Source organism: Delphinus delphis, chromosome 12, assembly GCF_949987515.2.
Source record: "Delphinus delphis chromosome 12, mDelDel1.2, whole genome shotgun sequence".
In the NCBI taxonomy this organism is placed as follows: Eukaryota; Metazoa; Chordata; class Mammalia; order Artiodactyla; family Delphinidae; genus Delphinus; species Delphinus delphis.
The window spans coordinates 44,427,177-44,439,577 of record NC_082694.2 but is presented as its reverse complement, the minus strand read 5'-3'; the positions used below and the strand labels follow the sequence as shown (position 1 = coordinate 44,439,577).

Below are 12,401 nucleotides of genomic sequence, written 5' to 3'. Positions count from 1 at the left end.
AGTTCCCTCTATGCCTACTTTCTGCAGGGTTTTTATCATAAATGGGTGTTGAATTTTGTCAAAAGCTTTCTCTGCATCTATTGAGATGATCATATGGTTTTTCTCCTTCAGTTTGTTAATATGGTTTATCACATTGATAGATTTGCGTATATTGAAGAATCCTTGCATTCCTGGAATAAACCCCATTTGATCATGGTGTATGATCCTTTTAATGTGATGTTGGATTCTGTTTGCTAGTATTTTGTTGAGGATTTTTGCATCTATGTTCATCAGTGATATTGGCCTGTAGTTTTCTTTCTTTGTGACATCCTTGTCTGGTTTTGGTATCAAGGTGATGGTGGCCTCGTAGAAGGAGTTTGGGAGCGTTCCTCCTTCTGCTATATTTTGGAAGAGTTTGAGAAGGATAGGTGTTAGCTCTTCTCTAAATGTTTTATAGAATTCACCTGTGAAGCCATCTGGTCCTGGGCTTTTGTTTGTTGGAAGATTTTTAATCACAGATTCTATTTCAGTGCTTGTGATTGGTCTGTTCATATTTTCTATTTCTTCCTGATTCAGTCTTGGCAGGTTGTGCATTTCTAAGAATTTGTCCATTTCTTCCAGATTGTCCATTTTAATGGCATAGAGTTGCTTGTAGTAATCTCTCATGATCTCTTTTATTTCTGCAGTGTCAGTTGTTACCTCTCCTTTTTCATTTCTAATTCTATTGATTTGAGTCTTCTCCCTTTTTTTCTTGATGAGTCTGGCTAGTGGTTTATCTATTTTGTTTATCTTCTCAAGGAACCAGCTTTTAGTTTTATTGATCTTTGCTATTGTTTCCTTCATTTCTTTTTCATTTATTTCTGATCTGATTTTTATGATTTCTTTCCTTCTGCTAGCTTTGGGGTTTTTTTGTTCTTCTTTCTCTAATTGCTTGAGGTGCAAGGTTAGGTTGTTTATTCGAGATGTTTCCTGCTTCTTAAGGTGGGCTTGTATTGCTATAAACTTCCCCCTTAGAACTGCTTTTGCTGCATCCCACAGGTTTTGGGTCGTTGTGTCTCCATTGTCATTTGTCTCTAGGTATTTTTTGATTTCCTCTTTGATTTCTTCAGTGATCACTTCATTATTAAGTAGTGTATTGTTTAGCCTCCATGTGTTTGTATTTTTTACAGATTTTTTCCTGTAATTGATATCTAGTCTCATGGCGTTGTGGTCAGAAAAGATACTTGATACAATTTCAATTTCCTTAAATTTACCAAGACTTGATTTGTGACCCAAGATATGATCTATCCTGGAGAATGTTCCATGAGCACTTGAGAAAAATGTGTATTCTGTTGTTTTTGGATGGAATGTCCTATAAATATCAATTAACTCCATCTCGTTTAATGTATCATTTAAAGCTTGTGTTTCCTTATTTATTTTCATTTTGGATGATCTGTCCATTGGTGAAAGTGGGGTGTTAAAGTCCCCTACTATGAATGTGTTACTGTTGATTTCCCCTTTTATGGTTGTCAGTATTTGCCTTATGTATTGAGGTGCACCTATGTTGGGTGCATAAATATTTACAATTGTTATATCTTCCTCTTGGATCGATCCCTTGATCATTATGTAGTGTCCTTCTTTGTCTCTTCTAATGGTCTTTGTTTTAAAGTCTATTTTGTCTGATATGAGAATTGCTACTCCAGCTTTCTTTTGGTTTCCATTTGCATGAAATACCTTTTTCCATCCCCTTACTTTCAGTCTGTATGTGTCTCTAGGTCTGAAGTGGGTCTCTTGTAGACAGCAAATATATGGGTCTTGTTTTTGTATCCATTCAGCCAATCTGTGTCTTTTGGTGGGAGCATTTAGTCCGTTTACATTTAAGGTAATTATCGATATGTGTGTTCCTATTCCCATTTTCTTAATTGTTTTGGGTTCGTTATTGTAGGTCCTTTCCTTCTTTTGTGTTTCTTGCCTAGAGAAGTTCCTTTAGCAGTTGTTGTAGAGCTGGTTTGGTGGTGCTGAACTCTCTCAGCTTTTGCTTGTCTGTAAAGGTTTTAATTTCTCCATCAAATCTGAATGAGATCCTTGCTGGGTAGAGTAGTCTTGGCTGCAGGTTTTTCTCCTTCAACACTTTCAATATGTCCTGCCACTCCCTTCTGGCTTGCAGAGTTTCTGCTGAAAGATCAGCTGTTAACCTTATGGGGATTCCCTTGTGTGTTATTTGTTGTTTTTCCCTTGCTGCTTTTAATATGTTTTCTTTGTATTTAATTTTTGACAGTTTGATTAATATGTGTCTTGGCGTATTTCTCCTTGGATTTATCCTGTATGGGACTCTCTGTGCTTCCTGGACTTGATTAACTATTTCCTTTCCCATATTACGGAAGTTTTCAACTATAATCTCTTCAAATATTTTCTCAGTCCCTTTCTTTTTCTCTTCTTCTTCTGGAACCCCTATAATTCGAATGTTGGTGCGTTTAATGTTGTCCCAGAGGTCTCTGAGACTGTCCTCAGTTCTTTTCATTCTTTTTTCTTTATTCTGCTCTGCAGTAGTTATTTCCACTATTTTATCTTCCAGGTCACTTATCCGTTCTTCTGCCTCAGTTATTCTGCTATTGATCCCATCTAGAGTACTTTTAATTTCATTTATTGTGTTGTTCATCGTTGCTTGTTTCATCTTTAGTTCTTCTAGGTCCTTGTTAACTGATTCTTGCAATTTGTCCATTCTATCGTCCATTCTATCTCCAAGATTTTGAATCAACCTTACTATCATTATTCTGAATTCTTTTTCAGGTAGACTGCCTATTTCCTCTTCATTTGTTAGGTCTGGTGGGTTTTTATCTTGCTCCTTCATCTGCTGTGTGTTTTTCTGTCTTTTCATTTTGCTTATCTTACTGTGTTTGGTGTCTCCTTTTTTTTTTTGGCAGGCTGAAGGTTTGTAGTTCCTGTTGTTTTTTGTGTCTGTCCCCAGTGGCTAAGGTTGGTTCAGTGGGTTGTGTAGGCTTCCTGGTGGAGGGTACTAGTGCCTGTGTTCTGGTGTATGAGGCTGGATCTTGTCTTTCTGGTGGGCAGGTCCACGTCTGGTGGTGTGTTTTGGGGTGTCTGTAGACTTATTATGATTTTGGGCAGCCTCTCTGCTAATGGGTGGGGTTGTGTTCCTGTCTTGCTAGTTGTTTGGCATAGGATGTCCAGCACTGTAGCTTGCTGGTCGTTGAGTGAAGCTGGGTGCTGGCGTTGAGATGGAGATCTCTCGGAGATTTTTGCTGTTTGATATTATGTGCAGCTGGGAGGCCTCTTGTGGACCAGTGTCCTGAAGTTGGCTCTCCCACCTCAGAGGCACAGCACTGAGTCCTGGCTGCAGCACCAAGAGCCTTTCATCCACAGGGCTCCTTAATTTGGGATGATTGGTTGTCTACTCAGGTATTCCACAGATGCAGGGTATATCAAGTTGATTGTAGAGCTTTAATCCGATGCTTCTGAGGCTGCTGGGAGAGATTTCCCTTTCTCTTCTTTGTTCTCACAGTTCCCAGGGGCTCAGCTTTGGATTTGGCCCCGCCTGTGCGTGTAGGTCGCCGGAGGGCGTCTGTTCTTTGCTCAGACAGGACGGGGTTAAAGGAGCCGCTGATTCAGAGGCTCTGGCTCACCCAGGCCGGGGGGTAGGGAGGGTCACGGAGTGCGGGGCGGGCCTGCAGCGGCAGAGGCCGGCGTGACGTTGCAGCCTGAGGCGCGCCGTGCGCTCTCCCGGGGGAGCCGTCCCTGGATCCCGGGACCCTGGCAGTGGCGGGCTGCACAGGCTCCCCGGAAGGGCATGTGGCTAGTGACCTGTGTTTGCACACAGGCCTCCTGGCGGCGGCAGCAGCGGCCTTAGCGTCCCATGTCCGTCTCTGTGCTCCGCACTCTTAGCCGCGGCTCGCGCCCGTCCCTGGAGCTCTCTCAAGCAGCGTTCTTAATCCCCTCTCCTCGTGCACCAGGAAACAAAGAGGGACGTAAAAGTCTCTTGCCTCTTCGGCAGGTCCAGACCCCTCCCCGGACTCTCTCCCGGCCAGCTGCGGCGCACCAACGCCCTGCAGGCTGTGTTCACGCCGCCAACCCCAGTCCTCTCCAGGCGCTCCAACAAAAGCCGGAGCCTCAGCTCCCAGTCCCGCCCGCCCCGGCGGGCGAGCAGACAAGCCTCTCGGCTGGTGAGTGCCGGTCGGCCCGATCCTCTGCGCTGGAATCTGTCCGCTTTGCCCTCCGCACCCCTGTTGCTGTGCTCTCCTCCGCGGCTCCCGAGCTCCCCCACTCCGCCTCCCGAAGTCTCCACCCGCGAAGGGGCTTCCTAGTGTGTGGACACTTTTCCTCCTTCACAGCTCTCTTCCGCTGGTGCAGGACCCGTCCCTATCCTTTTGTCTCTGTTTAGTTTTTTCTTTTGCCCTAACCAGGTACGTGGGGGGTTCCTTGCCTTTTGGGAGGTCTGAGGTCTTCTGCCAGCGTTCAGTAGGTGCTCCGTAGGAGTTGTTCCACGCGTAGATGTATTTCTGGTGTATCTGTGGAGAGGAAGGTGATCTCCGCGTCTTACTCTTCCGCCATCTTCCCGGAAGTCCACCAGTCTCTGCTTTATAACAAAGTGGATCAGCTATACATATACATATATCCCTATATCTCCTCCTTCTTGCATCTCCCACCCTCCCTATTCCACCCCTCTAGGTGGTCACAAAGCACCGAGCTGATCTCCCTGTGCTATGCGGCTACTTCCCACTAGCTATCTATTTTACATTTGGTAGTGTATATATGTCCATGCCACTCTCTCACTTCATCCCAGCCTACCCTTCCCACCCCCCATGTCCTCAAGTCCATTCTCTACTTTTACGTCTTTATTCCTATCCTGACCCTAGGTTCTTCAGCACCATTTTTTTCTTTTTTTTTTTAGATTCCATATATATGTGTTAGCATACGGTATTTGTTTCTCTCTTTCTGACTTACTTCACTCTATATGACAGACTCTAGGTCCAGCCACCTCACTACAAATAACTCAATTTCATTTCTTTTTATGGCTGAGTAATATCCCATTGTATATATGTGCCACATCTTCTTGATCCATTCATCTGTCGATGGACACTTAGGTTGCTTCCATGTCCTGGCTGTTGTAAATAGAGCTGCAGTGAACATAGTGGTACATGACTCTTTTTGAATTATGGTTTTCTCAGGGTATGTGCCCAGTAGTGGGATTGCTGGGTCGTATGGTAGCTCTATTTTTAGTTTTTTAAGGAACCTCCATACTGTTCTCCATAGTGGCTGTATCAGTTTACATTCCCATACATTTTAAAAATCCACCCTCAAGTTGTTAAGTTGCCTTCTCAGAATGTCAAAGTCTCTAGAGAGTGGTTCTTCAGAGAAGAACCTTGTATGTAAAATTTTATAGACAGAGAAACTATATGTAAAATGTTGTGAACGTGGGGAAAGGGTACATAGCTTTCATCAGATTCTCAGGAATTTCTCACCTAAAAGCAGTTAACAACCAGCACTCTGGAGACATATTCTAGATTCTCTTTTCTTTCATGACCCAATGGAAGAGGAAGGTTGTGGTAGTGAGTCCTGATGGGTGTTACAAAAATGCATAGTTTGGCGTGATGACCCAGAAAGACAGCTCATCTGACCTGCTGTGCCAGGTCTCCAGGAGACTCCGTCCATAGGCCCTCAGGGAACCACCAAACACCCTGCTCCTGGGGGAGCAGCTAGCTTCCTGGAACCTTCTAGTAACTGTGAATTCCCATTATTGTTCTGTGGAGCAGTGATCTTGTTTCCTATTCTGAGAATCTTGAATCATCTTTGTTAAACAGCTTCCGTGACTTAGACCCTTTTCCTCTTTCTCTTTCTCCTGTGTGGCACTGTCTTTTGCCCTGCTACCTAACTCTGATCACTTTAGAATATTTTTAACTTCGTATTTTTCTTTTGGGTTTCTTCTGTCCTGTCTAGACGTAGGAGTATGGAGAGGCATTTCTCAAGCTCTTTCACTTTCTCCTCTTCTCAAGAGACCAGCTTACATTTGTAGTTGATAAAATGGGTCAGTTCCCGCTTCCAGGAGGAAGACCAGCAGGGCACGTGGCTGTAGCCACTCTGACCATCCTCTTTGTTTCCATGCCTTCTGGATCTCACATGGTCACACAGTTGTTTCCCTTGGAAATCCTTACTTTGCTCTGCCTATTCTCTAGCAAGTAGTGGCTCTGGAGGGCTTCCTAGAAATGCTGCCTGCCTGCTTGCTCCCCTAATCTTTCTAGACTTAGTACTCTGCCGAGGGGTGGGCACTTCCACTCTGCTGTCAGCTAGGGGTCAGCCAGATACACAGAGATCTTGACCAAGAGTATTTCAAAGTCACACACTCTCCTGCCTCTGTCTCCTGCCACGCCTCTGGGTTGGTTTCAGGTTTCCCAGCATGCCCGTCCAAAACCGTCTGGAAGCCTCTTGTCAATGATTGAATAAAGTTTTCATCTGAGACACCAGTGGCCCTCGCGTGACCTCAGAAAGTGCATGCAGCTTCCCACGTTGCATAAGGTATTCCCCGGGAGTCACTGAGAGGCTAGAAAAACTCTGCCTCTCTCAGTGGCTCCTGCTGGAGCTGTTTTTGCCAGGCTGTGGCTCGTGTGTCAAAAATGGAAGCTGGTCTCTGGTGCCAGCATGGGCTTCTCACTGCTTGTCAGGTCTGCACCGGGGTGAGCAGCTGAAGGATGAGCAACCCTCATCCTTCCCCACTGGGATGGTGTGACCTGGGTGCCACTCTGAAGAGCTTTCAGTAGTGACTGATAAACTGGGTTCCGTTTACTTGGTTACGTTTGTTTAAAAAGGAGCTTACTTTGTTTTTTTGGTGTTTTTTAAGGTGCCATGTCAACTCAGTTATTAATTGGATTTTTCAGTTCATGTCTTTATTTTGAGGGGGGTTGATGTTGTTTGTTTTTTCCTTTTTCTTTGAGCTTACTTTGTTTTAACATCAATTACTTGAGTGTTTCCAGTGTTAGGAATTGTTTCCAGTGTCTGTGGCAGAAACTGTTGAGTTCGTTTTAAACCTTAACTTGCTGCCCCAGGATCATAAGAAGGCCCTTGCTCTTCTGTCACAGCCTGGGCTGTGGTACAAAACTCACTGTGGGGGATGACCAGGGAGACATTTCTGATCTCTAATTTCAGCCAGACTTGCCATCAGGAGTTTGCGCTAGAGACCTATGGAGAATGCACATTTGATACTTGAGAGGAGCAGAAACAAGCTTTTTATACTTTCTTAGGCTCCTTCCAGAAATAGGTTCTGTAGCTTGCATTTTATTCATTCCCTCACAGACTATCTGTTGAGGACCTACGAGGCAGGAAATGCTCTAGGGAAGAAAGAGAGCTAATCCCTGCCCTCGCGGAGCTTACACTCTAGAAAAATATACGGAAATTACTACTTGCATGAATCGTTTCCTTTGTATCCAGTGGAAACTACTCTAGAGAGTAACAGGGATGAAATAGTGCAGAAACAGGAATAATGAGACTCCCAGTGGGGTCATCGCCACTTTCCGGCTTTGCAGGGCCAGCACGCAAGATTCAAGAGGTACGTGGGGCACAGTGCCCACGTCACCAACGTGAGGTGGCTGCACAACGACTCTGTGCTGCTCACGGTGGGCGGTGCCGACACGGCCCTGATGATCTGGACGAGGGAGTTTGTGGGGACCCAGGAGAGCAAGCTGGCGGACAGTGAGGAGTCAGACACTGACGCGGAGGAGGATGGAGGTGAGCCCAGTGGCTGGCGCCGGCCACGCCTTCCTCCACACCTGCTCCCGCACCACCGCAAACCAACTCTGCTCCCTTCCCGTGTCTTTCTGTTCGAGGCTATGACAGTGACGTTGCTAGAGAAAAGGCCGTCGATTACACCACCAAGATCTGTGCTGTGAGCATCAGGGAGATGGAAGGCACCAAACCACACCAGCAGATGAAAGAAGTTTCAGTGGAAGAAAGGTATGGTGTTGCCAGGTTTGCTTGCATTTATTACACTTGACAAGAAACTCGTTGAAAGCAGAGTACATTTTCTTTGCACTCAAAAGTTGCTACTTAAGCTAGTCTTTATTTATGTATATGCACAGAGTCTTAACCTGCACACAGGCTTAAACTGAGGGAAACTGCCCACAGCCTTTAATGTGAGGAGAGGGCGGGTTACACTTTGCAGAAGTTGTTTATGGAAAATGACTTGATTAGACATGAGATTTGGTTAGGCCAGGCTTCCCTTTGCCCAGAGAGGATGTCAGGGCAGCCCAAACCTGTCCTGAATGTGATGGCTGATGGGGGAGCATGCTGACTGGGGAGGTGGGGGGAAGGCAGGCTTCTAAGGCCTAGGAGGAATATCTGTGGATTGTGAGAAATAATCTTCCGTTCTGCCCAGAGTCTGTGCATTACACCGTATCACTTGATGTGCCTTCTCTTATGTGTCTTCACCTGCCTAGATGTGTTCAGACGTGTCTGACCATTCCAGGCCTAACCAATTTGATTTTGTTGCTGTGGATCCTCTGTGTAGAAAGGGTTTCTGGTATTATTTTGGTGTGCTTTCTGATGTGCTACTGTAAGTATTGATGAAACACTTTAGCATTTCTAAAAAACAAACAAAAACTCATAATTACTACAATTACTTGATTTACCATATTCATACTAAGGAGGATAAATATTAAATAAAAACTCTAACATCCAAAGAGAATTTCATGGATCTCAAAGATGTTTAAGAATTCTCTGTGGGCTCTTTCCACTGACATGGGTTCAGTGTTCACATGTACCCTGGTCCCATGATGTATAATTAATGCGGTTCAAGTTGTTTTTTGCATTCAACATGGCTTTCTGCCTAATAAGTATTTACTAAATCTAATCTATCACCTTTTACTATTAGGTGGAAATTTAAATACAAAGAAATAAAATGTCATTTCTCCTCCTGCTTCAGTTTAGTGCCAGATGTTAAAATAACATAAAATAAATGGTGGGTGTGCTACAGGCAAGAAGATTGAATTGATGCAAAAAAACAAAAAAACCCTAATTCTTCCCTAGCATCTTTGTTAAATGTTACTATGAGGGTTCAGAGTTCTCTTTTAATAAAAAAAAAAAAAAAAGATTTTTCTGCAGTAGTCTGTAAGTTATAGTTTATTTTGCTTGCGACATGGTTTTTTAGTGGCCACAAAGAGGAAATATTTTTAAAGGAACTAATTCTAAGAATAAAGAAAGAAAATTTTTTAAAAATCATATGCACCTAAGTACATGAATAAGGTTCCCACTTAAATAATCCACTCTAAAATAAACATTTGGCCTAAATTACACATTCTTTTGAAAAAAAAATACCCAACCTTTCCAGTTCCACATAACATTATGAAATGAGTTGACTTGGCTATTATTCCAAGGTTGTTTCTGGCTGCTTGCTACAACGCAGTGATTCATCATGCTGAGATTTAGACTGGCCACTAAGATATAGAAATCTAATCACATTCCTAAATCCAAACACTGCAGCTAGTTTCTAACCTAAAATAAGGTTCACCTGAACCTCTCTTGGTCTTGGTGTCTCTTTGGGCAGGTCTGTAAAAATCTCATACCTGCCCAATTCAGGAGGAGGTAAGAAATGTGAAGATAGAGAGGACCCTAAGAATTTTCAGTCTTAAAATCCAGAATTTTGAAGCTCCCTCATTTTCTTCATCACACAAGGTCGTCATAGATTAGCATACACAGGATTGACTTTTTTTTAATATGAAAGAAAAAATGCTTCATAGTGTTATGAGATACAGGGGTAGGCATTTCACCACTTTACTGGCATTTAAAAAAATAATTCACACCAGGGTGTGTGAGTAAAACATGCAGTGAAGAATACAGTTTTAAGATATAAATACAGGGTCCAAAGTAATAGTCAAGCCTTTTCTATACATAGCAATGTCTTCGATAACTTAAAGAAGCCTTGACAGCATCAGTTCCCAGAGGGGACTGTAACCATAGAGCAGGATGCCAGCTGCACAGCATGCTGGGAGCTAAGCAGGACCACACCAGGAATGGGCGAGGGGAGAAGGAGTAGTAAGTGGTGTCTGAGTTAGCAGCCTCCATGGTCATGAGTCAGTTCCTAATCAGAACTGAAAACAAGCAGTCTCCTCCAATCCTTGTCAGTAATTTTAGGGAAGCTTGAACCTCAGAGATAGGACTGTAGGGAGCTTCCAACCTGCAAAAGAAAGGGGTGCCAGGCGAGGCAGACATTAAGAGAATTTGTGAGAAAGCAGAATGAGAGAGGGAACGTGGGGCAGGACCAAGTCCTTGGGGTAGGGGGGACTCCAAACAATAAGTCAGGCAGACAGCTTCCCTGAGTCCTCCACCTGGAGCGCAAAATGGGCTCCACAGACTCCAGCATGCCAGGCGTGAGAGAGAGGCAGATGCTCAGCATCTCAGACGTCAGGTGCAGGGGGCCAGGCATCAAACACCCAGGTTCTCCCTGGGAATATTCGGGACTGTCAACCTTGACACTGCTCCCTTTGACTACTTCAAGCCCTACTGACCAGGGACTGTCCTTAACCTTCCCTTCATTGTTCCCTTCTGTGTATACCTGCAGATACCTGGGTGCTTGTTCTATGTACCTGTGCCGAGGCATGCACCCATAAGACTAACGGGAGACAAATACTTGAGGACCACAGGAGATATGAGCTTGGAACACCCACTCAGTGCAGGGACTTATTTTGCCTCCTACCAATGTTTCAGGCAGTTCTACTTCTGGTTTAAATCCCTTTCCACCTTAGAACCTGTGAGATGAGTGTGGCATCTGTCATATTGAGAACAGTGCCTTGAAGGCAATTGCACATTATGTATCAATCAGTTTTTAAGCAACTGAATCCCTACTTCCTAAAATTTATGATAGTCATAGATTGTTTCTAATTAGACTCATTTGATTTTTAAGTAGCTGGAAGGCTTTTGATTACGCTTTTTTTTTTTTTTTTTTTTTGTGTTACGCGGGCCTCTCACTGCTGCGACCTCTCCCGCCACAGAGCACAGGCTCCGGACGCGCAGGCTCAGCGGCCATGGCTCACGGGCCCAGCCGCTCCGCGGCATGTGGGATCCTCCCAGACCGGGGCATGAACCCACATCCCCTGCATCGGCAGGCGGACTCCCAACCACTGCGCCACCAGGGAAGCCCTGATTACGCTTTTTTGTATAATTCTAACACACTGTGAGTTCTTATTCTTCAGAAGCCATACGATCTTCAGTTTCAGTCTTTCAACAGGTGGGAAAGTTGAGAGAAATGTGTAATTGCTCTCAAAAGAATACTAGGCTACACCTACCAATATGCAGTCCCTTCCAGGTGCTTACCGAGCATGCTGGTCCCCCACTTCAGCTTTGCTTTAGCACGCCAGACTGTCTTGCTTCCTTGACCCAGCCACACCTGTCCAGCTAGCACCTAGCCTTGCGTGAACTCTTGGGTCATCCTGGCGCTCAGCAGCCATCTGTGGCATTTATGTGGCTGAGGAAGGTCAGGAAGTCTTTTCCATCGTCAGGAATCCATGCTTCCAGAACCTCGTCTAGTGCTCAGAATGCACGCTCATCTTTGGTGTTCCTGTCCCAAGCAGGGAATCTGGTCTCTATTGAGTGCACATTAGTTTGTTCCCCATAACTACTAGAGATTGCTTAAATTATTGTAGACCTGAAATAGAAAAAAGTAGGCTCAAAAAGTCATAAGGTTATATGGATATTTTAAATGTAACTTTCTTTGGTTTGTTTGAATAGGAGCTTTTTCCTGTCTTTGCACCATGTTATATATTGTATTTCTAAAGACTGCATTGGATACTCTTATCTAAAACTTCAGAAATCTTTCTTTTCTGGTTTCGATTCTTGGCTCAGGCTCCCCTAGAGTTGGCTTCAAAGAATATATAAATATAAGACAACTAATATCTTAGATAGAATTTCATAAAAGTGGTAGACAGTGAAAGGAATAACCTAAGTCTTTCACACTTGGCCTAAACTCTGCGTCAGTTGTGACCCCAGCAAGAAAGAAAGATACTCTGAAAAGGAAGTAATTTGGGGAGAGCTTAATGAAGGGACTGTTAGCAAAGGTGTGGGCAGGATTAAAAGAAACAATAGGGGGGCTTCCCTGGTGGCACAGTTGTTAAGAATCCGCCTGCCAATGCAGGGGACACGGGTTCGAGCCCTGGTCCAGGAAGATCCCACATGCCGCGGAGCAACTAAGCCCGTGCACCACAACTACTGAGCCCACGTGCCACAGCTCCTGAAGCCTGTGTGCCTAGAGCCTGTGCTCTGCAACAAGAGAAGCCACTGCAATGAGAAGCTCTTGCACCGCAACAAAGAGTAGCCCCCGCTCACCGCATCTAGAGAAAGCCCACACGCAGCAACAAAGACCCAACACAGCCAAAAGATCAAATAATAAAATAAATTAAAAAAAAAAAAGAAAAGAAACAATAGGGATGGGGTAGCACCTTGGGGAT

The 12,401-nt window shown here is 44.5% G+C and overlaps 1 protein-coding gene across 2 annotated transcripts in view; it reads left to right on the top strand.

Moving 5' to 3' along the window:
• The window catches only part of EML6 (EMAP like 6), a 319,300-nt gene that overhangs the window by 261,964 nt on the left and 44,935 nt on the right, over window positions 1–12,401 (top strand). Inside the window, exons 26-27 of one of the 2 annotated variants that reach the window (XM_060027575.1) lie at window positions 7,491–7,692; window positions 7,791–7,917. In XM_060027575.1, the coding sequence (XP_059883558.1) occupies window positions 7,491–7,692; window positions 7,791–7,917 (329 nt within the window). Of the gene's footprint in view, window positions 1–7,490; window positions 7,693–7,790; window positions 7,933–12,401 lie in introns of both variants that reach the window. The other variant, XM_060027574.1, reaches the window with a different exon arrangement.